The 26,022-nt window shown below is 57.3% G+C and overlaps 1 protein-coding gene across 3 annotated transcripts; it reads left to right on the top strand.

Annotated features, from left to right (window-relative positions):
• The first annotated feature begins 1,675 nt into the window (after positions 1–1,675).
• On the top strand, positions 1,676–10,658 carry PTGR3 (prostaglandin reductase 3). 3 transcript variants are annotated; one of them, XM_037145777.2, is made up of 3 exons: positions 2,330–2,880; positions 3,131–5,734; positions 8,427–10,658. In XM_037145777.2, exons 2-3 carry the CDS (start codon positions 5,661–5,663, stop codon positions 9,349–9,351), a joined length of 999 nt encoding a protein of 332 aa, XP_037001672.2. In that variant the 5' UTR covers positions 2,330–2,880; positions 3,131–5,660; the 3' UTR covers positions 9,352–10,658. The 3 variants fall into 3 exon arrangements, with proteins under 3 accessions (XP_037001663.2, XP_037001672.2, XP_053520124.1); XM_053664149.1 differs by lacking the exon at positions 2,330–2,880 and adding an exon at positions 6,886–7,089 and having other exon boundaries at positions 5,718–5,734; XM_037145768.2 differs by lacking the exon at positions 3,131–5,734 and having other exon boundaries at positions 1,676–2,419.
• Positions 10,659–26,022: the final 15,364 nt, after the last annotated feature.

The following is a 26,022-nucleotide window of genomic DNA, read 5'->3' as shown; positions in this document are numbered from 1 at the left end:
ACGAGACGGAGGAGTGAAGCCCCCGGACACACACGCGCCCGGGGGGAGATGTCAGGCGCTGCTCCACCTTCCAAACAGTCACAGATCAAACAGTGTCACCCCGCCAGAGCGCCACTTGGTGCCACTTGGCTTTGCCGCCAGGATCGTCGCTTCTTCCAATGCGAAATCTAATGCAAACACATTTTGATCATGGATTTTTGGCCGGTCTTGATCTTCCAAGAGAAAAAAAATTAAAAATCCACAGAAAGCACCCCCCCTCCAAAAAAAAAAAGCCGAAAACAACAACCCGGAGAGTGTGTGCAAAGGGGCGCAGAGCAGACATTCACTGGGTGGGCGAGATGAGCGCGGACGGTCCCCCCCAAACTCCTGGGAGAGAGGGAGATGCACTCTCGCTCTCTCCTCTTTTCAGTGAAATATAACACACATTCCGATCGCAGAGCTTTCAGACAGTCTCAACTGATAGACAGACACATCGAGCTGCTTTTCCTGCTTCAGTTTTTACTCCTCCTCCTCCCGCCAACGTCACCCTGACAATTACAAATAGGTCTCTCACAAACCATACCTGTCAATCTTTTTAATTGCTTTGTTTTCTTTTTTTTTTCCCCGAGCTAAACAATATGACACAAAAAAAGAAATCTTAATACAGCACAACATAAAAGATAGCACTTTGGAGAAAGACATCGAGGGGTTTGTTGTTGTAATTCTCCGGCTGATACTGGGTAAAACCATGTGTTCTAAGCCAAGTTATAAGTAGACACTAACAGATTTTTAAACCCGTTAGTGCCCCCCCCCACCCAGAGCACACACCTTCCACATCCATACAACGCACCCACGTGGACATAAACCACCCTTGAATGAAGAATGTCCTACATTTGAGATTAAAAAAAAAATACCTGTGTCACCTTTGCAATCTTCGTTTGGGGGTTAAATTTAATTGGGGAGGGGCATTAGGTGGCTTTTATATTTTTGTAATTATGGCAAGTGGAAAGCAAGAGGTGGTTTTTTTCTAAAGTAAAATGTATACCTTTAATGAAAAACTCAAGATGGACTTAGCTCATCACACAAAAATGTGGACAATATTTAATGTGGTCCCTCTATGAAAAGTGAATTGATTATTTGGTCGATACAGACAATTAGGGTGGAAATGGACACGCCGCAGCTGCAGCTCGCTCCGGCGGGGTTATCAAATGAGGTCTTCCCTACATCATTGCAACATCTCCAATTCAATTAAGTCCCTCGGCATCCCCACCAAGAAGTTTAAGATGTTTATGTGCTCTGGGAATTTGGCCCTCTGGTTTCTAATATGTGTGTTCTCTCCCAAAGGGAAACCTGTAAGTGTCTTGCAGAGGCCGCTTAAAACATTCGTGGAAAAACACGAATTCTAGGCCAAAATAAAGAAAACGGCTTAGTTCGTGCAACTTGAATGGGACAAACTGAGGGGCTCCAACGCGGCAAGGCGTTCCGGGGACAGGGGGCCGGGAGCCTGGGGCGTAGGGTGTGCTGGGCACCCCCACCCCCGCCGCCGCCCCCAGTTCGGCGCCTGTGCGCGCTCACCGGCGGCGGGGGCTCCCTGCGCGGCCCGGGGCCCCGGCCATGCCCCGGCGCCCCGGCCGAGCTCGGGGTTGATTCGTACCACCTTGCAAGGAAGTGAACGCTTCGCACGGGAAGGGGAGGTGCCTGTGCCGGCCGCCGGGCGCCGCGCCTCCGCGAAAGCCCGGGGCTGCCGCCGGCTCGGGACCGCGGCGATCGCGGGACTCACGGGTCCCTTCTGCGCCCCCCTCACCCTTTAGAAGAGTCAAATCCGGCTTTTAGAGCGTTGCGAGGGTGGGGATATCCGGTGCCTCCCCCGAGCCCGGAGGAAGGGGGAGGGCGGAGAGGCTCCTTGGCCAGTCTGCGCCGAGCAGATTCAAACCAAAACAAAAAGATTAAAGGAGCAGCTACCGGGGTGGCAGCAGTCCCCGGCCAGGACCCCGGGGGTGGCGCGTCCGGGAACCGCGGGGGCTGCGTGGACTCCCGGAGCTGCGCGCGGGAGGGGGGGAGCGGGCGCCAGGCGTGGAGGGGAAAGGGGGGCGCTGAGGGGAGGGCGCGGGCCGGAGGAGGGGCGGACCCTCCGGCTCCGCCCGCCCGCTCGCGCGGAGCAGAGCCCAGCTGCCCCAGCCGGTCGCGACCTTGGCCTGCGGCGGCGCAGAAAGCGGGCGGAGGCGCGGGCCATGCTGAGGCTGGCGTCCGCCGGGGCCCGAACCATCGTGGACATGTCGTACGCCCGCCACTTCCTGGACTTCCAGGGCTCCGCCATCCCCCACGCCATGCAGAAGCTGGTGGTGACTCGGCTGAGCCCGGACTTCCGCGAGGCCGTAACCCTGCTCCGGGACTGCCCGGTGCCGCTCCCGGGGGACGGAGATCTCCTCGTCCGAAACCGGTGAGCCCGGCGCGCGCGCTCGCCCGCCCCGGCCTCGCCTCTCCCGGGCTGTCCCGGCCGCCTGCGTCCCCGCACCCGGCGCTCGCGGGCGCACAGCCTGACTTAGCGAGATCTCGGGAAGTTGAACCCGCCGCCATCTGGTGAAGGCGAACGTAATGAGACTGTTGCTGGTGTGAATATCCGATGCCACTGAACGTCCTCATAACTGGGGGTGATTTTAATTTGGGATTCCCCTCCCCTCCACCAGCCCTCCCTCCGCCCCCTCCCGCTCCCGAAATAAAACCGACGGGACCCAGAAGCGGAGGCTTCCCGCCGTCCCACCCACGCGCACCCAGGGCTCCCGCGTGCCCATAATCTTTAGGGTGGAGCAGGAGCAGCCTGGACGCAAACGGCGACGTTTCCGTAAGGTGCTTCGGAGGAAGGAGGCCGGGGACCCGGCTGGCGTTTCCTGTCCGCTCCAGGTGGGCAGTCACCTCGAAGTGGCGGAGCCTGTCTCTGAGTGTGTTGGTGTGCCCCTGTCGTCGTGTTGTCAGTGGTGTGCGACTGTTGTCTGTGCCCCTGAACGTACCGACCGGCGTGCGGCGCGCGTCCCGGGCGGCTGGGCCGGGGCGGGGGCATGGCTGCATCTGCCTGCACGGCCTGCAGACCTTCGGGGACGTTGGGGTCGCGGCCCGACCTCTACCTTTTCCATCCCTCCACTCCCCACCCTAGTGTATTTCCGCCTCACTGATCTCTAGTAACTGGGGAAGCAACAGGAAGGAACGGGACCTCGCTCCGTGGGAGCCAAGCCCGCGGGTCTCTCCCGCCGAGTCCACTCGCTGCCGGACTTGCAGGCGCGGTGTGCCCGGTTACTCCGTCCCTTTCGCAAGAGCAGGACTCCCCCGCCTGCTGGGTCCAGCCCGAGGGGTTCCGGCGCTGCATGCTGCAGGTTGCATAACACTCCGAAGGGAGGAGAAAGTCCTGATGGTAACTACGATGTAGCCCCGTGCGCGGGGAAGCACTCTCAGCCCCCTGCGAGGAAGACGAAGGACGGCATGTGCTCTGCCCAACTAGCTTGGTGCAACGCGGAGCCAGGCCATTTTGGAGATTCACGTCAGCCTTCCAAATAAGACTGTAGAACCGCAGAATGCTGATCACGATATAAAACTTTTGGGGAGTGGTTGGAAACGTTAACACTTAGTGAGCCGAAGGTGGGGGGATTGAGTTGAAGCTGGGAGGGGGCGCTTTTTTAAAAGGCAGGATGCGCGAGTCCGTTAAGAAGTCTGCGGGAGTGGGAGCGGGGCTCTGCGTTGTAGGCGAGATGCTGCGGCCGTCAGGACACGGGTCCTGCCCGGGTAGAAAGGGGGGCTGGTGCGAGTCACGCAGAACATAAAAGACGGACATGCGAGTGATTTGCTGGAAGCGGAGATGAGCCCTCAGGCTGAAAAACAGTTTCAAAAAGTTTCCTAGTCTTTGGTTTCTTTTTTCTGGCACACACAGGGCTTGAGTAAGATCCCTTTTAGAAACAGGGTCTGGAGTGGGGAGGGGGCCACTGAGCCTCCCTGGCGGGGAAGGTGCAGGGTGAGCGCAGGACCGGCTGTGACGAGGTGGGACCGCAGCCCGAGCCCTGGGCGGAGGCTGCTGCCGCCCGCTTCTCAGGCTCTCCCGGCCTCTCTCTGCCCGGTGTGCGTCTACTTCTCCCGTGTTCCTCCTCCTGACACTCTTCTCCACTCACGCTCACTGTCACCCCATCCCTGCTGGGTGCCAGGACACCCCCTGGCACTGCCTCACCCGCAAGAGTCCCTGGATTCTCAGGCCAGAGCTCTGGACCACCAGCTTTCACCGTCGGAGTTCGCTTTCACAGTGGGAGTTCATCAGTTTGGGCTGCTTTAAGATCGATGCCTTTTCCCCTCTATCTCTGCCCAGAATCCCTTTAATATAAATAGTGACTATATTGACATGTACAACTTGACCTCCAAGTTCTACCTTGAAGCCGGCAACAGAAGGAGAATGCAGGCAGCTTTCTGCCTGTTGGGGGTGGTGGGGGACCTCGGCCTCCCCTCCCTGCTCTGCTGGCCACTCTGCTCCCACCCCACGCTGCAGGGAGATCCTTTCTTCTCACGGCCGAGGTCAGTGGAGATGGCATTTTCCTTTCTCTCTGAACAGAGGCTTCATAATTCACTGCAGGTTAGTCCATCTTAATTCTAGACCAAATGTCCCCAGAACAGTGTTAATTGCATGAAAATGTTAGGCAAGAGCTTCTTTTTCTCATGGTGAAGGCTGCTCTGGAATGAAGGGATTCAACCCAAATGTACTTATTTGGAAAGGTGTGGAGGTCTGACTTCTCTTTCACTTGAACCCTTTGTACATCTCACACCCTCAACAGAAAGTCGACAGTCTTTATTCACCGGGGTGGGGGAGTGCTTCTGAGCGCCGGCAGGATCGGGATAATCTAGGTTACCGTTCGGGAAAGGGGAGAAGGGGCGCGGGAACTCCCCTGGAACCTTCCGCCCAGGCTCCTTCTCCAGTTCTCGCCTTGCTGCTTCTTACCTCCCTGCGCGGACAACTTCAGGGCCCCCTCCAAGCCGAATCTTCAGAAAGAAAAAGAAAGAGAGTAACACAGCCTCCGGGGAAGTCCGTTGGAGAGCTATTTTTAGCTTTTTTTGAGCCGTAGTGACACATTATTTCGTTTCCAAATATTTCTAACGATTTTCTGCTCCCGTGTGAGATAATGGAGCACAGAATTCGAAGGAGGGGACCGGGAAAGGGGGTGGTGGTGGCGTTCGGATGAAGGGTTTGTTACTCACCAGAGGGGAACAGCATTTCTGCAAACTCTCCAGGCCAATGTTTTTTTCTTTTTTTCTTCCTTCTTTATTTTGTATTTAAAAAAGAGAGAGTCTGGTTTGTATGACTTTGGACTTTGTCTCCCAGGGCTGAAGGTGACCTTCGGTTTTGGTTGGAGAAAACGGCCACCCCCCCCCCCCAGACCGCCCTGTTTCACAGTAAACACGAACGGATTCGGCACTTTTTAATATGAATAAATGGGGCGACTCTGGAAGGCTCTCTCCTGGGGGGAAGGCCATCACTGCCCACTCTCTTTCCCGGGACCTCCCACCACCCCGCTGAGTGGGTTCTGTGCCGGGACCCCGCACTCATTAAAAGCGCAGATTTCAAATTAAAGGGGCTCACGAGGAGTCTCCTGCCCGCATCCTTCCTGGTGGGTTTTATCTTTCCTTTCCGGGACCCTTTTCCCTTGGCACTGATGCTCTCGAACTGGTTTCCGGTGGAGTGGAACTCAGGACTCCCAACTTGCAGTCACCTCTACCCCAAGCCCAGGTAAGCACAAAGGTGCATCGGGGTCTGGGGAAAGGCAGAGGCCGCACCAGAGGCCAGTGGAGAGTGTGAGGCCAGATTTGCCACCGGCATGAGATGCCTTCACCCACCACACTTGACTTAGGAAAAGGCAGAGCCCCGGGGCTTGGGGCACGAAAATGGGGGTGCCTCTGAGGCCAAGGTCACAGTCTGGCTGCAGGCACCAGCGGGCCTCTGTGCCGCCTCCACTGCACCTAGGCACCCTGAATGCTCCGGGCTCCCCCAGAACTTGACTGCCCCTGGCCCGAGTTCCAGGGTGGGCGTGCCAGCCAGATCCCTGCATTGCCCGGTGAGGCTGAGGTCATGGTCAAGGGTCTGTGTCTGAGCCCCTCACCCCAGTTCTGGGGACAGGGCCCCAGTTCACTCATTAATCCCAGACCTTGATCGTGCCTCTTGGTGGTGGTGATGGAGGCACCGTGTGGGACAGGAGGGTCAGGCTGTCCCAGGAGGCCGGCAAGTCCAAGGGAGATGGTCCAGGAAGCTCCTACTGCTGGCCTCTGGCACCCAGCCGTCGGCCCGGGGTCCCTGGGGAGACTGAGACAGAAGGGGACAGCAGGCCTACGGGTGTCCTGTCACTGCTCTGGCAGATGCCCCCTGCTCAACCGCAGTGTTTGACTTGTTTTAGGCAAAGCCCCCTTGGCAGACTCAAGCTTCTGCTGGTTGGCTGTAGCCCCTGGCTCCCAGCAGAGCCCCCCCCCACACACACACACATGAGGCCCTTTCTGTCCACTGTGGCTCACAGGCCCTCTCCCTCAGCTTTCTCCCGGAGCGCAGAGCACCCTGCTGGGTCTCCCACCTCTTCCCCAGGAAGTGGCAAACCAACCACAGGCTAGGCAGGGGCAAGCTGGGACTGCCTTCTCCAGCACCGCTTTCCAGCTCCCGGGTCCTAGGTTGGGGGGTGTCCAAGGGGCTGGCTGCCACCCAGGCATCCCTCCGAGTCCAAGGCGGGGTCTCCCTGCGGAAGAAAGGCAGTCTCAACTGTTGGGACTGCAGGCAGAAACATGGGGGGGCAGGGGGGACAAGAATGGAGAGGCTTGGAAAGGGTTCCTTTGCAGGAGGGGGCTCCCAGTGGCCCACTTCTGAAGCAACCCCCGCCCTCCGCATTTCCCCCACAGGAAGCCTTCCCAGAGCCTGCGTTTCAGCCTAGGCTGGGTCACAGAGAGGCGCTGGGCCCTGGCTGTTTTCTAGGGAGACCAGCCGCCTGCTCTGGAGAGGCCGGCCCTTTTCACAAAGAGCAGGCCTGCACAACTGGGCGAGTTAAAAGGCGAGAGAGCAGCCCAGACCTCCGCCCCACCCCCGAACAGAATGCAAGCATCTTGGTACGAAATGCCAAATGGGAAACCAGCGAAGATCATTTCCCCCGCCTCTCTCGCCTCTCGTTACTGTGTGTCATTTACGGCACGGAGGTCTGCGGCTGCTCCGGGGCTGCCGCTGCTGCCTGGGGTGCTAACTTCGGAAAGCAGCCTGCGTGCTGGGAAGGGATGGTTTCCTGCTTTCTTAGTTCTACACTGTACGGAGAGCTTTCAGCCCTGTAGTTAGAATCCTCAGGGAATATTTTTAAGGGCAAAGTATTACCTACAGTCCGGGGGAAGTGGATCCTTGCACAGGGCAGTGTGGGTTTATTAAGTTAAATTAAAAGTAAATTATTTTAAAATGACCTACTTACCAGCTTTCCTCCTGCCACCAGATACCACCCCCCCTTTTGCTTCATTACAGGTGGAAATGACATTTTTAGGGTCCTCCATTATGTGTCTGAGCCACCTCCTGACATTCTTGGCAGACGACTTTTTTCCTCTCGTGTACCAGGATATTTTTGTTATGAGGTATACCGAGATGAAAAAGAGCTGGTACTGGCCGTGCAATTAAGTTGACTCTGGATACCAAAGTGGGAATAATCATCTGGTATTAATCAACTTGGGTCTCTGCTTCTTGTTGAGGAAAAGTATAGTGACGATTTGCTTTCCTTTTCATCTGAAAAGGACTGTAAAATGTTGAATGTTCCATAAAACCTCTCTCCCCTTATGAGACAATTTTTGTTCAATTAATCAAAGTGCATATTTTCACACTGGACACGGTGAGAGCAGAAAGAAAATTGGCCGCAGAGGCTTTTGAACAGTGTTTTGAAACAACCCCTGCAGGAATGACCTTGTACATCACATCAATCTTTAATAATATCATTGTCATAACTATTATTATCCAAAGTGTTAAATTGTGCCCAAAATCAATACAAGTCTCCTTCTTTGAAAATATTTTATCTCACTGTTGTTTTTAACGTCTTTGTTAAGAGGCCAATTAATTTCCAGCTCAGCCCCAGTGAAGTTTGTGGATGAGAACACTCCCTGACTTTTTTTTTAATTTATTCCTCATTCTGAAAGAAAGAGGAGGAATATAAATGACATGTGATGTAAACAATTTGATGTTTAAAGTGATTGAAATGCTTCCTAAATTGTTGACATCACAACTTGGATTGCAAATCACTGTTGAACGAAGACTCGTTTCATTTCTTCAACTGGACATCGGGGCCCTCGGTTTTCGTGTTCCCTCGGAGTGCGCAGCGAAGCCAGCCCTCCAGAGTAACCCGGCGCAAGGGGTTTCCCGAGGAGGACGAGTAAGGCTTCGAGAAGAAAACATCTTACTCTCTGTTGTCTTCTTCCAGGTTTGTTGGTGTTAACGCCTCCGACATCAACTACTCAGCCGGGCGGTACGACCCCTCCGTCAAGACCCCCTTCGATGCGGGTTTCGAAGGTGTGGGCGAGGTGGTGGCCCTGGGCCTGTCTGCCAGCGCCCAGTATGCAGTGGGCCAGGCCGTGGTCTACACGGCCCCCGGCGCTTTCGCCGAGTATGTCGTGGTGCCTGCCGGCATGGCCACGCCCGTGCCCGCCGCCACACCCGAGTACCTCGCCCTGCCGGTCAGTGCTGCCACCGCATACATCAGCCTCCGAGAGCTTGGGGGGCTGCAGGAGGGGAAGAAAGTGTTGGTGACGGCGGCGGCGGGGGGCACCGGCCAGTTTGCAGTACAGTTTGCAAAGAAGGCCAAGTGCCACGTGATTGGAACCTGCTCTTCGGACGAAAAGGCTGCGTTTCTGAAATCCATCGGCTGCGACCGGCCCATCAACTACCACTCAGAGCCCGTCGGTACCGTGCTGGCCCAGGAGTACCCCGGCGGCGTGGATGTCGTCTACGAGTCCGTGGGGGGCGCCGTGTTCGACGAGGCTGTGAAGGCCTTGGCCGTCAGGGGGCGCCTGCTAGTGATCGGGTTCATCTCCGGCTACCAAACGCCCACTGGCCTTTCACCCGTGACAACAAAAGCATTACCGGTCAGTCTGCTGAGGAAATCGGCCAGCATCCAGGGCTTCTTTTTGAACCATTACCTCTCCGAGCACAGAGCATGCATGGAGCAATTGGTGCAGATGTGTGCCAGCGGAGACCTGGTGTGCCAGGTGGACCGGGGTGGCCTGTCTGCGGAGGGCAGGTTCGAGGGCCTGGAGTCCGTGTTCCGGGCGGTGGATCACATGTACCTGCGGAAGAACACCGGGAAAGTGGTGGTGGAACTGCCCCGCTCTGTCCACAGCAAGCTGTAGAAGCAGGACAGCCGCGTAAATCAGAGGGGAAGGCACTTGAGGCTTCAGAACCACTTCAGCCGATTTATTTTTAGTCGGTAACAGAGATAATATTTCTTAAAACCAAAGTACTGTGTTAATGCATAGGTTTCTCTTTTTCCTTCCTTCCTTGCTTTCTTTCCACCCCCCCCCCCCTTGAAAAAAATAACGTGCTCCTAAAACTTTCTTCTGTGGCTCAGGGGTAGAACCTTTACATTCAGCCCGTTGGTCAAAGACAGTCTCGTTCCAGATTTTATTGTTCCTGGAAACTAAATTAATTCCTGATGCGAGAGTTGATCAAACCAGGATGTCTTTGGCTTGATGAGATTTTAAAATTGGTCATGAAAATAGTTCACAAATTCTTTGCTTTGGCGGGGTTTGGCCTCAGGCTAATAGGTAGTTAATAAACAAGACTCGATGTAAAACTCAGCCGTATCTCTACAGTGTCCACATTCTCAGGAAATGGCCCCTTTGGTTCCTGTGAATTGCTAGCCAACTGTCTAAACAGAAAGTTGGAGGAATTCTCCCCTAACTTTGGTCCGTATTGATTATTAGAAAAAATGAGTACATGAGTGCAGGCCTGTTTTGAAGAAGGGTCCCGTGTGTGCCGCAGCTTGTGCTGGGCCCATATGGGAATGAAATGTTTCTCTCCTCCACCAAGAAGCAAGCTAATGCTGAAAACCAACACAGACAGAAGCAGGTCTGGGGCGGATGACAGGGAGTCAGGGGGCCTGAACGACTTGACTTGGGTGTGCTCCATCCACAGCGAGGGTCCCCGTAACCGAACAAGGGCAAGCCACCCTGGGCGCACCACAGGAGGTGCCTGACAGATGCCTGGGCTGGGACTGACCGCTCGTCACTGGGCGGAGCCGGGAGCAAAGCAATCGGCAATAACAACACACGGGCCCCACGGCAGAGGGGCCAGGCATGGAAGGTGTGCTTCACCGCTGATGCTGGGCACAGAATAGCCACCCCTGCTCCTACCCTTGCATTTTCCTTCTCCCCCGGTTCTGGTTGGGTGAGATGCTGCTTGTCCTGTCGGCTGATGTCACACAGGAACGTAACGGGTCGCATGTCCTCCCCTGTGAATGATGCCTGCAGCTGACCTGCTGGGCTCCCAACCCTCAGCCCTCTGAGGACTGCTCCAGCCTGCCTCGTGAACTTGGGAGTCCCACGGCGCCTGTCTCCCCGAAGGCAGGGTCCGCCAGATTATTTCTCAAACCCCGGGGTTTCCGTGTCTCCCATGCTAAGTAAACACGAAGACAATTAAAGGTGGTCCAGAACTCTCAGTGACCGTGATTCATTTTTCTCGCCTTCTGCCTGAGCAAGGAAATCCTAGTGCCGAGAGCCGTTCGTCTGTGTTTCACAAGATTTACTCATTTCCAGGTACCTAATGCAGCTGCTAGCATGCATGCGCAACAATACAATTTATATGGTAAATGGGGCCGAATAACGGTTTCACTGAATGTTATGGCTGCACTGAAGGGAATGTCACGGTAAATAGCTGCCAAATTATGGATCATGCCGAAGTGTCACAACCGCACTAAAGACAAATGGCACTGCAGGCCATGGCCACCGCGAGGCGCGTGAGTTATGAGGAAGGGTGGCGGCCTGACGCGAGACTCTTTGTGTCCTCATTATAGCGAAGGGTTAGGAGTGCCGGGGACCAGGCAAGCCGGTCCGGCGCGGGGCTGGGCTATTAATCTGCCCCTTTCAGGCCCAATGGCTGCGGCAGAACAGAGAGGGGCCCGGTCTGCCTTTCGGTGGCACAAACCTGAGGGGAGGAGACAGGTTCTGCGAGAGGCACAGCCCCGGAAATGGCAGGGGACGGAGGAGCGTGGCGACTGCAGCGTCGCTGCACAGCCCGGCCTGGCACGGAGCGGGGTATGCACCCAAGTGGCGCCGTGGCGGCTTCTGTGGGCAGACACTCAACAAGAGGGCAGTGCCCCTCGTGTGGGGACCCGAGGGGTGAGGACGCTGCCAGCTGCAGGGCTGCTTCCAAGCTGCAGAATGTCCCGGTTTCTTTCATTTTAATGGGAGGGTAATAAAGATGAAAGACCAGCATTTTTACTGACGGATCCCTGAAGCCACAGAATAGGAATTTATTGTGTTTTGAAGGAATACACTAAACTCAGCTATGTTAAAAACAAAAAATTCCAACGCCCGTGTTGGAAATAAAGCCTCATCTGAAGCCCCGTGCGGGGTCTGTCCAGACTGAGGCCTGCGCTGCGTTCAGCCTCGGGAAGTGAGCATGAAAGATGCCGCCCGTTCACGTAATGCCAAAAAGATGTTGGGACGTTTTTTTTTTTTTTCATTCTTCTGAAAAATGATTTGTAAATTGGGGGGTCACAGTTCAGCATCAGTTCCATCTTCTGGGATTATCGCTCGAGACCAGCCTGCCACGCGGGCTGGAGCAGCACGATGCTCCTCCGCACCTTCCTTCTGAGCCGGTGACACGTCACAGAAAGTGCGCCCATAATTCAGGGCCCCTGGCAGTCTTTGTTTCAGAGGCGGGGCTGGGGCTGGGTGGCCGTGGTGGGTGAGTTACTCCCCGGGTCTCAGGGTGGCCTCGCTGCACACAGCCCCGGGGGTGTGACGCGGGAAAGAGGGGGTGCTTCACTCTGGTAAGTGCACAAAGAGGGGGGTCCCTGACTCTTCCTTCCCATCCCCTTGGGACTTCAGATTTCGGATTCCCTTGAGGATGAGTCCTGCTGTGGGCTGATTTCAGCATTAAAAAAAAACCAACTCGGAATAGTTTGCCAAGCAGCAACACAGAAGTTCTGCATGACTCGGTCTCTGAAGGGTTGCAGGGTTTCCAGGAGGGGGAGGTCTGCTCTGTGAGCGGTCATTAGTATTTGTTCGTATTTCTCCAACGACAGCGCGGCGGCAGGAGCTGCTGCTCGTTAAACCGGAAGTGCGTCCCGTGCCTGAGGACTGCTGGGCTAATGAGGACCCCAGGCCTCACCCACACGGACCTGCGTCGTGGGCAGGCTGCGGCACAGAGCCGGGGACGATGCCGTGCCGGCACAGGCCTGCCTGCCGCGGCGACCTGCTTTTCGGCTTCCTGTTTCTGGCTTTTATTTGGTTAACATGGATGATGGCCACCCACCTCGTCCTGGGTGATGCTTTAACCCCTTCATGGGATTCCCAATTAGCCCGGATTTACGGCACTCGGGGCCTTCACCGTGGGGGAGCAGGGGGCAGGGGGGCTCTGTGCCGAGAATATCGCCATCGATCCCTCTGCCACAAGGTCATGTGGGATAAATGTCACCTTCTAGATTTATCTAAAAGCAGATGTGCCACGTGCCACTTTCAGAAGAAACACGTGATACGGAGACACCAGGCACAACTCACTTGGGAGCATCGTACCCTAGGGTCCCAGTGCGGTTTCACGACTGTGACGCCGATTAGATGGGTTTGTATTTACTGCTCCTGACACCTGCCTCTCTCGTTTTATCATTTGTTGTTTATGACACTTGTTTAAGGACACAACATGCATTCATGCAAACATTACTACTTCATCTGGGGGTGTGTGGGGTTTTTTAAGCTAGTTTCTGTGACTGGTTTTTCGGCTCTGGCCCAGAATGAAAGGTTCGGCGCATTTCGGAAGTGGAGACGTAAAACAGGATCATCAGTGCTGCTGGGCATTTTCGACTTTGAATTCTTTCCCACTAGACCTTCACTATCACATTCTCTCATTTTGTACAAGGAGGAGTGTTTGATATGAGAATCTTATTACTGCCATCACAAGAAAACTATGGAACACTAGCAAAAATAAAAATTGTTTAAAAGCCCTGTACAAAATATGTAATTTGACCAATGTGTTTCAGTTCAAGCATTCTCGGCCGTTTCTCGGCCGTAGAATTCTCGGGTCCTCCAGGAAAGTCAGACAAGGTGTATCCGTCACTCCTGCCTGAGCCTCCAACTTGCTTGTCCCTCGGCTCCGAGTAGCTGGTGAGACGTGCCCCCAGACGGTGGCCTGGGGTCAACACCGCCCTGGCATCTCCCGCTGGCCCCTCTGCAGGAGGGTGAGCATACAGTCAGTTTGGGGAACTGGTAAGTGCCTGGTCTGTGTGGGGAGCCCTGAGCCAAAAGAGCAGGGATGCCAATGCCCCCCCCCCACAGGAAGCCTTTCCCCGGAAGGGCCCTATCTGGCATTGGCTTCCTGCCAACGTGAAATTAAAATCATCATTAAAACACACCCTGCTGACGGGCGGCAGCGCCCAACACAAACAGCGGGGATGTGCCCAGAGCCCAGAAGACGCTCCCTAACGTTGCCAGCTACTGTGGCGCATCTTCCCCTCCACAGAAGCAGCCCTGCCGTGTCTTGGGGTGACCAGAGGGAACAGTCTCCCTGGTTGGTGGGGGACGGAGGAATGCACTTAGGGGTCCTGCCTCTGGGTCCTTTGTCCACGCCTGGGTGGCGGGACAGTGGGACGGTGGGAAACCCCGGGCTGCCCTCTGCCCGTCCTGTATGGGAAGACCCCATTGTCCTATAGAAAGTGGAATTTGGGACTTAAGGGACATCTAGCTCCACCCGTTTTGTTAAGGAAGAAACCACGGTAGGAAGAGCAGGGGCCTGGTCCAAGGTCACAGAGTTCCCTGGACCCCAAAATGAAACTGGAGCCCAGGAGTCTTCCCAGGGCACAGCTATCACTGGCGTGTCCACCTGATGATCTGCCAAGGTCCCTGGGGATGCGCCTGACTGGAGGTGTCAGGACAGCCCTGGCCCGTGTGGCTCGGCTGGTTGGCACAGGGTACCACACACCGGGAGGTCGTGGGTTTGATCCCCGGTCAGGGTGCATGCAAGAAGGCAGCCATTCCACATCTCTCTCTCTCAAAGCAACAAAACAATGTCCTTGTGCGAGGGTAATGAAGAAGGGCCAGAGAATAACAACGGCCCCTTTTTACGACCTTTCCACGGGTGAGCAGGTGTGCAGTCCAGTAGGGTGAGCCCAGTTCTGATCATAGGACCCCCCACCCCACCCCAGCCGAGGGCCGGAGCATTTGATTCCCGGTTGCCTAAACAACACACAACCTTTTTTCTTGGTGGGGGTGGGGGTGGGCGTGCAACTCAGCAGAAGTAACGTCTGGCTGCCCCTACTCAGTCCTGACGCTGCGCGGAAGGTCTTCCTCTCTCCTGTCACACCCCCACCCCCCCACCTGTCCTCCGGCAGGTCAGATACTGAGCATCAGACCAGGAAAAGCTTATTTCCGTGCGTTGAGAGTTCTTCCCCCAGAGCGACAGTATCTTCCTATGGTGCTGCCTATAGAAAGCTGATGAGCTTTGGCCATCTTCACGTTCAGAAGAGCAAACTCTCTGGAACCGGGTTTGCCCCCGACTCGGGCCGGGTGGGCGGACGCGGGCTCGGCATCGGGGCGGGGGTGTGTCTGGGGCGGTCGAGGCTGCGTCCCCCATTCCACACCCACGTGTGGCAGAATCTCAGGCTCTGGACAAACAGCAGGTCATAACTAAGGCTCAGAAACAGGCCCTTCCAAGCCACGTGGCACTGAACATTCCGGTTCTTCCAAGTCACTTCTGTCTTCCTTGAACGAAGGCGCAATGAGTGTAACCTTCCGCCTCCACGTGAGCAAACCCTGTCCCCATAGAAACGGCTTCTTTCCACGTTGAGAAGAAGCCCTTCCCCGGGATGGTGACGGTGTCCAAGGCGACCTCAGTCTCTGACGAATCTCGCTTCTTGCCGGGGCCTGGGAGGGACGGCGGCCGGGTCCACGCTGTCAGAACTGACATTTGGAAATGGCATTGACTCCTGCAGGGTCTTTCCTCAGAACAACATCGGAGAATTCCTTCCTCCTGCCCGGGTGAGCCCAGGCGGCTGGGCTGCAGGAGCCCCAGTGCCCCCACGCTGCTCTCTAAGCAGCAAAACCAAAAGCGCCCCCATCGCCGTTACTGAAGAATATCCACTGACCGCTTCCCCTTCGACACACGCTTCATATAACCTCCTGGAACCTACAGATCTGCTGCAGTGTTGATACAATGCGACTAATTTCAGCTCTTCACTAATAAGTAGATCAAGACGAACCCCATGGTGGACACGGGACTTTCAAAGCACAGGAGAAGGGCTCGCCTTCCTCACCGAGCCCCCAGGCAGTCAGTGGAGCAGAGCCGGGGCTGGGGGCTCGGCTCTCGGACCCAGGCTGTCTGCACTAGAGCAGTGCTCTCCCACGCGGCCCTTCCCGTGCACCCCTGGGCCTGACTCCTGACGCGGAGGGTCCACGGGGGGCCCGGAGACCTGCGATTCCCCGGTGCTGCTGATGCCGCTGAGCCGTGCACTGCACTCGGGGTGGTGAGGTACTGGAACTGACATTCATGGCCCCTAGGACCCTGGCACCCACTGCGACAGGCCCACTGTGGTCTCCTACTGTGCCCACATTAAATACATAAAGTGGTACATGCGTACATCACATTACAGAGCTGCTAGGATGCTTTGGGGTGCGAGGATCAAAACATCCAACTGGAACTGGCCTAAACTGTAAGGAGGTTCATGAAATGGCAAGTTCAGAGGTAGTGTGGGCTTCAGGTACAGCCTGATCAGGGCTCCAGCTCCATTATCCTGGAACTCTCCTCCGACAGCTTCATCAGACAGCAGCCTGCAGGGACAGGCTACACATTCTGTCCATCCACAGCCCACCCACCAGCTCTCCGACCAGCAGCCTCCCCCGACCCCAGGTCAGGCCAAGGGCCCCCGTGCCTATGTCAGGAAGAGTACGCACACCACAGATGCCATGCTCCTGTTCAGGAAGGGCAGAGTACCCACTGGACCAGCAAACTGCCCCTCACCCCCCGGAAGCATGTTCTAGACAACTGCAAGAAGGCAGGCACTCTTGTGGGGTGATGGGGATCCTCATGATCCTCGTGACCCTTGAAGCCAGGGACCGAGTATGTCATGGGTCCCCACCTGTAGGGGCACGTCAGGCATTTAATCCAGCTGTGTATGGATCGTGCCACCCAGCGCCGATCTGGCCCTGGGTTCTCCATTCCCATGTTGCCATGGTTCCTGCCATCCTGCCAAGCTGTCCTCTTGGAGACGACCTCTTGGCTCAGAGGCCACAGACGCACAGCCCACTTGTCAAGGTCAGGGCATGTGGCCAGACCCACGGCCAGGTTTTCCCCAGGCACGGGGGCGGTCCATGGCCAGCCCCCACCAGCCGGCAGCCTGTGCCAGTGGCTGCCTTCTAATTGGTGGCAAAGACTGGTCCTTGAGTCAAGGGGTGGCATTGGTGACAGAGGCCCTGACCCACTGCAGAGGTCTGACCACTCTGCAGCTGGAGCCTGGCTGTGGCTGGGTCCCTGTAGGAGGGACCAGAAGACCCGCCCCCTTCCATGCCACTGGTGCCAAGGACACTTCGAGAGCACCCTGGCCTGTGGTGGATGTGGCCCCCACGGGGGTCGCTTACAGAGTGGCCCGAAGTCGCAGGTTTCCCAAAAAATAAATAAGGAGTAACTGGCTTAGAGCAGATGCAAGAGTGGTCATTTAGCAGCCACAGGCAGGTGGAGCTGTGTGTGTGCTGCCGTGTGCCCGTGTGTGTCTGTGCGTTTCTGTGTGTGTGTAAGGGGCAGAACGAGGCTTACCAAGGACCAGGCTCTGTCCACCTCGTCCAGCCTGTGGGGTCCTGTGAGTGGCGGCACCGTGTGCCGGGCCGCTGCCGGCAGGAGCCCCGGAGTCTTCACCCCTCCGGCCCTCGCCCTCTCTGTCCACACTCGTCTCTCATCCACAGCGGCCCGTCCGGGGTGCCCATCTGCAAGGACAATGATTTGTCCCACCTCCAGAGGCCTGGCCACTGCTCATTCTGCCCGACATCTTCAGCCGTGCAGTAGAAACGAGACGGGAGAGGCTCCGGTGCACACGCATCCCCTCCAGGGAGGGCTCAGCGTGGAGTGGGCTCCCTGCCTGCAGAGGCAGTGGGTGGAGTCCCGCCCTGGGTGCTGACGGCCCCCTCCCCACACAGGCGGCTGAGCGGCTGTCACTCCAGCTCGGGCAAGGCGGCGGCTTAACTGCTCTGTCCTTTCAGCAGGAGTCTCCACCAACAATCTCATTATCGCACACGTGTTTACTTCCCATTCCCAGGGCCCCGAGCAGCACCAGACACGCTGCAGGGAGAGGATGCTGTGTTAGCCGGCAGCCCTGTTCTCTCTGCGCCAGCCAGGGCGCCCGTCCGTCCGTCCGTCTGTCCTGGAGGTCTGGAGCTGGAGGCCGGGGAGAAGGCCAGGGGCTGGGCTGTGCCCTGAGTCCCAATCGTGGGCTCCACTCGAAGCCTGGCCTGAGCCATGGGGGCCCCCAGCCAGGTGACCACACACGGTTCGAAGCTGGTAGGGACACCCACATGTGGGACGGGGCCCACCTGCCCGGCGCAGGGTTCAGGTCTCTGCTGTCAAGTGCTGTCTGAGTGGTTTAGTGGTGGGGCAAGCAGGACCACCTGCACACCGTCCTGCCGGCAAGAGCCTGGCCCGTGCTCGGGGCAGGGGCAAAGATGCTGGCGCCCAGAGGGGGCACGTGGGCACTGGAGGAGCACCGGTGATGCTCCAGGCTGCGGGCGAAGCTCCCGGTCCCTTCCGCTCACCTCGCCCTCAGCACGGGGTGCATGCGCCCCTGTGGGCAGGGGAGGGGCGGGAGTGTGAGCCCACCTGCATTCCAGAACATTCTCACGGCTGCATCGGACGGGTGAAATGAACCTCCCTGACGCATTATGTTTAGCCCAAAATATTATCATTGCAGCTTGTAATTAGTATAAAATTTACTCAGACATTTTATTCTTTTTTCCAAGCTCTGAACAAGCTGCAGTTCGAGTGCTCACTAGCTTGGCCGTGGCTCCAATGTGAGCTCAGTCACTGTTGCTGTAATTCAATAACGTCTAAGCTCACCTACAGGGTGCTGGGCCCGGACTTACCTGCTCAGATAATGGCTTGTGTAACACAGGTAATCACCCCGAGGGGAGGGTCCATTACGACCCTCCCTCCATATTCCAAGTGGAGAAACAGAGGCACAGGAAGCTGCAGAAACGCACTGGGTGCCACAGAGCTACTGAGTCAAACTGCTGGGCAGGGGCCCAGAGAAGTCCAGCGAATTAGCACCCCGTGCAGCTCAGCTGGGAAGGAGCCGCCGCTGCTCGGCCCGGGCGGCCGACTCGGAAAGCTGGGCACGTCCCAGAGGGCACGGAGGAAGGGCGTGGTGTTCGCAGCCAGCTTTGCAGAGCGAGGGCCTCTCACGTGCACACCCTGAGGTGGGGACAGGGTTTGGGGACAATCGAAGTCCTGGGGGACGCCTGGCCCTCCGTCTTGGCACAGGGGTCAGCTGGGTGGGGAGGAAGACCCCAGAGGGGGTCTTGGGGTCTTGAAGGGAAGCAGTGATGGGAGAGGGGCGTCAGGCCCACTGGAGAGAGCGACCGCAGAGCCCAAGGGCAGGGACGCCGAGGTCCCCCAAAGGTTCTGGCCCAGCCCCATCCCTGGCCCTTCCCTCCCAGCACTCACTCCAACTCCATGCTCCACTGGAGCAGAGCCAGGCCTCAGGGGCGGCCTGGACAGGGACCTGACCGTGCAAGGACAGGGCCCACTGGGACTGAACTTGGGGGGGGGGCTAGCCCAACAGGTGCGGAGGGCAGAGCCAGCAGGTTCCGCACCCTTTTGCTCCTGGAGCCCAGTGTGGTCCTGGTGGGGGTGAGGCAGTGCCCACCACTCCTCCGCCAGAGCCGCCCAGCAGACCCCCAGCCCTGGGCAGTAGCCCCTGGGGGAGGGAGCTGCTCCCCCAAGAAGGAGGGAGGCTGGGCCCGGATGGCGCCCCCTTCCTCTCGTCTCTCCTCCCTCCCTCCCTCCCTTCTCCATGTCAGGGGGGAAGAATGCAAGCACAAATTACTTATTCCCTACCCATCCCTGTACAATTCAGCATTGGGTTCAAAATCTGTTCAAATATTTCCCAACCCTAGGATTCAGATCTTAATTTTATGATTCTTTTATGAAAGAAAAACTGTAGAAAGAACGTTTTCTGTTTATTAAAAAGACACGCCTGCAGTGGAACTTTTTGGCCACACGGCTCTCCCGGTACATTATTTATTTCGAAGGGAAATTATCGTGCTGAAAAGAAAATAATGTCACTTAAAAATGAGGCGGTTCCCAATCAGCGGATGACAGTAACTGCCGCAGTGCCCTCTCTGGTTTAGACGCGGTAATATCGATGTAATTGCCACGGGGAAAAAATGATAATGGCTGCCAATGATCACTAACACACAAATGGCAAGGAGCAGGAACATGCACTTGGTCCTGGGTTCGGCCCCTCAGCTTCGGCTCCAGCAATCTGGTCTAGTCCCCCCAGGAGCCAAGCCCCGCTGCTCCTGGTAAACGAGGGGGTGGATGGTTGCGGGGGTGAAGGGCCCCCCCTCCCCCAGCCTCCCCCGAGTTCTACCCAGCCCTCCTGTGGCAGAGCCAAGAAGTGCCAGAAGAAGCCAAGAGCCCAGAACCTGCCTCTGTCGCAGCCCCCCCCCCAAGTCTCCGCGAGGGGCACCTGGAGAGGGTCCGGGGTGCATCAGTGTGTTCCTGAGCCCAGTCCGTGGTGCGTGTGCCGTGCACAGTGCTAAACGAGCAGTCAGAATCTGCAGACGCGGTCTCCGCCCCCTCTCAAACCCAGGCCGGCGCTGCTCGAGGTCTGTGACACAGGACCTCCCTCCTGTGCCCCCAGGCCCGCGCCCACCAGCCGCAGCCCAGCCATGTTGGTTGAATGCAGCTGTTCCCTGCACAGTGGGTGGCAGATGAGCCCAGCCGCCCTCACTGCCCACTGGAGGGGTGCTGGGGGGCCAGTGAGCTGTGGGCACACCCACGGAAGAGACAGGCTTTCCCTGCAAAGAGGCCTCATGTTGGCTCTTAAGGGGACAAGTTACCTGGATGACAGTGGGGCTTAGTCGCAACCTGTTTAACTTCCTCACTTCCATTGCCACCTGGTAAAGCGGGGCCCTGGGAGGGCAGGGCTCCAGGCAGGAGATGGCAGGGGAAAGGGGGTGGGAAGGGGCCCACTGGGCCACAGTGGGACCAGGGACTGGGGTGCTGGTCTAGACTTGGCCCTGCGCCCTGGTCACAGGCAAGTCGCTCAGCCTCAACAGCAGTGAAGGGGACCTGGGGGCACAGGTGGTTCCGGAGCCAGCCGTGGGCCAGCTTTCCCGTGGAGGCTCCCGTGAGCCTCTGGCCAAGACACAGAAGCCCAGTCACCATCTGAGCTCACCGACCTCTGACTCAGGGCTGCATGGAGCTCACCCAACTCGGCCACCTTCTCCAGGGGGCGCCAAGGAGCAGCAGCCGACACCACGCACTAGGCTGGGGCGTAGCTCCGAACTGCGAGGTCACTGCCCAAAGCCCGAACACGGGTATGGTGGGGCGCCCAATAGAACACAGGAAAACGTGTGTCCCGAGATGAGAGCCGAGACGGTAGACAGCGGACTGTTTAGCGCTCTGCACGTCTGTGACTGACCCCGACAGAGCCCCGAGTACCGACTTCAGGGGTCCGAGTCAACTCGAGCGAGAAGGCATTTGCACACACACAGAATCTGCAACTAACGAGCATTGGCCGTGCGTAGGAGAGGCTCCTGACGCCCAGGAGACCCACTGTGCATAGGGACTCTCCAGTGAGCCTCCAGAACACCGAGGGTGCCCCTTTGACCCCGCCCTCGGGAGGGGGGGACCTGTGGCAGGGGCGAGCAGGGACACGGGATGTGGGTACAGGTCGGCAGGAGACCCTGCAGGCCGTGGGGCCTCGGGCAGCAGGCACCTTTAAACCACGTGCAGCCTTCTGCCCGTGACGGCCATTTCTGGAGACCTCTTCTCTGTCCACAGCAGCAGCAATAGAAAGCAACTTGATATGCTTTTCTGTATTTTCTGAACCTTCTGGAGCAATAAATGTGTTTTGAAAGAAGAGAGCCAGTTTGCCATTCCTATGTTAAGAAACCCATTTCACAGTGGTGCATGGTCTCAGGGCCACGTCCTGAAGTTAAAGAGCCCACCCTCCCCACCCCGAGTCCAGGAATATGAACAGGACTCGAGCATTTTATCTGGGGAAAATCTGAAAATCCCCAACCTCCTAGGCTGGCACCTAAAACCCTAACCGCGTTCTGGGTGGTGTTTTGAGGTGCCGGGTCCACAGCCCACTCGGGGTCCCTGACACAGTGAAATGCAGCCCCTTGAAAAGACGGAGGTGATGTGTTGGAGACCGGATGGCCGTTCCGACAGTCGGAGTGTGGTGCTCCATCACCAGCCAGGAGCACAGACTGAAAGCCCAGCATGTGTCGAGCAAAAGCGAAAGGGCGGAAGGAGCTGAATGTGCATTCATCGTAAGCGACCGTAAACGGGTCGGACGTCACTGCCGAGTGGAAAAGCCCAAAACCCCAGGTGTGGGCACCGCAGAGCCGTGTCCGTGCCGGCTGCCCGGCAGCGCTGGTTCCGAATAACAACTCCAGCACCTTCACTGACCACTGTCCATCACCTCCATTCGGGGCCTGCTAACTTGGTCCAGGTTTGAGTTTGAGCATCTCACGTTTTCTCACCAAAAGCTTCTGCTGGGTCGGTCCATAAATTTGAGCGCCCTGCTGCCGGGCTCCGATTGCAGAAACACCTGTTACTTCCCTCACTGCTGGTGCCGGAAGGACGCTGGGCGCTCATGTGGAGAGGGCTGCTCCCCAGGCCTGTCCCCTCTTCCCGCTGCCGACAACCCCAGGCCTCTCTGTGGTCAGTCACGGTCCAGGCTGAGGCTCGGCCAGCCTCCTGGGGGCGGAGGGGTGTGGACCAGGCCACTCCCACCCTGGGGGCCGCCCCGCCCTGTGCCCCACTCAATGTGGAGGGTTCCCAGCCCCCAGAGAGCCTGGGGCCCCAAGACCCACAGTGGCCTGTGTCCAGCGCTGGTCAGCGATGCCCGTTTGCTACCCCAGGGTGAGGGCAGAGCACGGCTGGGCCCCCCAGCTCCTCCGGGCATATCTGCTCCGGCTGCTTCCGCCACCCTGGTGAGTGTGGACGAGTCTGAGCGTTTTTAAATAGATGCTGGTGTGTTCAGGATTTTCCCCCCAAGAAAACTATAAAGTAGGCAGCCGGATTTCACATGTGGAATTCCCGCCTCAGGGCCGAGGGGACCGCCCGAGCCTGTGGGTGCCCAGACCACCAGCCCTACCTGCCAGCCCCAGGGCTGAGGGCGGAGACACGCCCCAAACGCACGCCCCTGCAGGAGGCCACCGCGGTGCGCCCAGGCCAGCTCGCCCTCCCTGTCACGGTGGCTCCCAGCTCAATGAGTGTTTGCTCCCCCCTTTACCACGCAATTCGGGGTTCCCCAACCCCCGCCAATTCCTCCTCTGAGGCTGGGCCTCCAATGCCCCGTCCGGGCTGCCCGTCAAGTCCGAGCTTCCTCCCAGGCTCCCGCACAGGGGCGCGCGCCCAACCACACCTCTTCCCACATTCCGCCGCCTTCCTTCCGCTGTCTTCTCATTTTCAGAAAAACAAACAAACAAACAAACAAACTTCATCTTCTGCTGCACCTGGGAAACAGGGGCGCCCTCGGGAAGAAGCCCCTCCCTCGGCAGCAGCGCTTCGCCCCCACACCTGTGTGGGCCGCAGGCTCTGCTCCCGCCCAGGACCTCAGATGCGCCTTCTCTCCCTGGCCCCGGGCCTTCCCGCTCAGAGCAGAAATTCGCTGTGTATTCTGGTCACTTCGTGCCAGGAACATGGGAGCACAGGGTCACCGCCATGGCGGAGACACAGCCCCTGAGCCCAGGCAGCCTGGGCTGGGCAGCAAGTGACCAGTGAGAAGAACATTCCGAGGCCGCTGACTCAGGCCCCGCCCTCCACCTCCGCCCCCTCCCGTCCCTGCTCGGAAAAGGCGGCTGCCTGACAGCTGGGCTGCAGCTCCTGCCTCCACCCCTGCCTCCACCGCACCTGAGCTCCGGCCCTGCCCATGCCTCCCTTTGCAAGTCAGCGGGAAAACCAGACCTCACGTGCCAAACTGCATCTCCTGCGAAGTTATGGGCCTCGCACGTCGAGGGAGGCTCCTGATCTCCACGCTGCTCATTCACTGGGCGGTGTCACCGGAACTCAGTTCTGAGCGTCTGAATTTCTCCTTTACTGGGAAACGACAGTGCAGCCTCAGAGAAGGCCAGGCAGGGTGACACGCGGCCGTGGGTGCTGGTGGCCCGCGCCCTGCACACTGTCTCACCTACCAGGGTTCACCAGAGCCAGCCTCTCAGCCGACGGCCCACCCTGCATTTCAGGAGCGGCAGTGCGCCCAGCCAACCGAGCAAGCCCCACGGCCCCGCCCAGGAGGCGGCTGCCACGTCCTGGCCCGACCCATGCTCCCTGGCAGCAGGGCACAGCCGGTTATGATCCTGACTCGTCCCCAGAAGCAAGGACAGGGGAACCCAGTGCCACATGGATCAAACCTGGTCCTTGACCTGGCACATGTGTACCCTACAAACCGAATCAGTGAACCTTTTTTTAAATCCTCACCTGAGGATGTGTTTCTTGATGTTAGAGAGAAGAAAAGAGGGAGCAAGCAGGGAGGGGGCGAGAGAGAGGGGAAAGAGAAAGAGAAACTTTAAACCATTGCTTCCCATATGAGCCCCAACCAGGGATTGAACCCACAACCTAGGAACGTGCCCTGACTGGGGATCGAACCTGCAACCTTTTGGAGTATAGGACGATGCTCCAACCAGCCGAGCCACCCCGCCAGGGCCACGGTTCGCTTTTAGGGCCCTTGGCAGCCTCCTATCTGCCACAACAGACCATCAAAGATGAGGCTCAAAATAATGGAAATGTATTTGCTCACAGTCCTGGAGGCCAGAGGCCCGAGACCGGGGCGTCCGTGGGGCCGCACGCCCTCTGAGCCTCAGGGGGCGCCCTGTCTGGGCTGCTCCTGCCTGTGGGGGTCCCGGCAGTGCTGCCACTCCTCGGCCGGCAGCCGAGTCACGCCAGCCCCTGCCTCTCGTCACACGGCTTCTCTGCACGTCCGTGTCTGCATCTCTCTTCTCTCACAGGGGCACCAGTCACTGGATTGGGGACCATCCGACTGTGCCGGGACCTTGTTTTAACCTAATTACGACCTCCGAGCCCGGCTCAGTTCACGTTTATAGGTCCAGGGTGAGACATTACCCATCTCTCAGGGAGATAGTTCTACCCACTACAGAGCCTTCCTCAGATACCAGGCACTTTGCCACGTCATTTTCCCTAGAATGGTTTAACTTCATCCTTATAAGGGCCCTTCCCTTCTGCAGGTGAGAGAAGCGAGACTCAGAAAGTCCCTGGCAAGGGCCCCAGCGTGCATGGCTCGCAGGCCACCACAGTGGCTCCCTGGTCCAGGCCTCGCGGTCCCACCCCGCCTCGTTAGATGCGAATCATCACAGCCTAGTTAGAATCAGTGATGGGGTTCGGCGACCTCTCCAGTCCGGGACCTGGACCGTAGGGGGCGTCGGCACAGCCCCCTGCTGGGGAGGGGTGACTTCAGTCCGAGCGAGCCAGGAGCTTTCCATACGAGAACCAGCATGCAGCCTGCTCTGCGGAAGTGACCGAGTGCTCCTGGTCCCCGCCCCAGGCTCCTGCTCCATAGATTCTTGTCCGCGAGGCCACACGTCACCCCACTTGTGCCCGGTCAGCCCCTGCCCCTCATGTCCCTGCACCCCTTCAGTGGACTCGGCCCAGGACCACAGGTGGAAACGCCAGCCGTGCAGCTGACTGCAGAGCTAACTAAACTAATTAATCACAGCAGATTAATAGGAGTGATGAGGTCAGAAAGGTGACATTCTCCAAAATCTGCAATTTGGTGTGAGTGCGAGTTACATTTTTTTTAATCCCCTGCAGCAATTTATTTTCTGTGGAGCAAAGTTTCTCCAAGAATGTCCCAAAATGCAGTCAAGGTTAACTGTGCTGCGAGTGCATTCAATATTTATGATTCCTTTTATTTGTATTACTGGGACTTTTGGGGGACTCCTAAAGGTCCATTAATCAAACAGACTGACAAAACGAGCCGTTTGACAATTGGAGCCAGGGCTGCATGCGGTTACGGTTCCATATGTATGTATGTATCGTTTTTGTGACTCGGGAATAAAAGAACCAACTTCACTTCATCCGCGGTTCCCGACTAATTGTTACAAAGTGTCACCCACAAATCCCCTTCGATCTCATCACCCTCTTGCACGATTTAACCCTGTCCCCAGCGAGTTGCCCTGGTGGCGGCTGAGTTCCCGAGAAGAAAGGGGGTGACCCGACCACCCCCGTGACTGCAGACAGCGGCGGACAGCGCTCGTGGGGCTGACAGTTCTGAGATACAATTATCAGTGAGATCTGCTTACGAATTCATCATCCGCGCCTGCCTTCTGAAGATGCACAGAAACGCCGCGACGTATGGAGAGAGAGGGAGGTGATAAGAAGGCGTCATCCCCTCCAGCCTCATAACTGTAAATGGAAGAAAATTATTTTCTTTGCCTGCAGCTCATTGGCGTATTGGCTGCATTATATTATAATTTCATAAGCATAAATCCTTTGAATAAATTTCAGAAGAATAACTGAATTAGAAATGCAAGTAAAGTATCTAAAAAAAAAAACAAAAAACCTTAACCATGCTGGGCAGGGCCAGGAGGCTCCGGAGGTGCAGGGAGAAGAGGCCCTGTCTGGGGGCTGCC

Source organism: Artibeus jamaicensis, unplaced genomic scaffold, assembly GCF_021234435.1.
Source record: "Artibeus jamaicensis isolate MK-2021 breed Jamaican fruit bat unplaced genomic scaffold, CSHL_Jam_final contig_354, whole genome shotgun sequence".
Classification (NCBI taxonomy): Eukaryota; Metazoa; Chordata; class Mammalia; order Chiroptera; family Phyllostomidae; genus Artibeus; species Artibeus jamaicensis.
The sequence above is the reverse complement of the archived record's forward strand: the minus strand, read 5'-3'. Positions and strand labels throughout refer to the sequence as shown.

Bases quoted from the DNA above. Each gene is read 5' to 3' on its own strand.
- PTGR3 (XM_037145768.2), top strand. From the start codon at position 2,211: ATGCTGAGGCTGGCGTCCGCCGGGGCCCGAACCATCGTGGACATGTCG. The intron at 2,420-8,426 runs GTGAGCCCGGCG...GTCTTCTTCCAG, and splicing joins GATCTCCTCGTCCGAAACCG to GTTTGTTGGTGTTAACGCCT.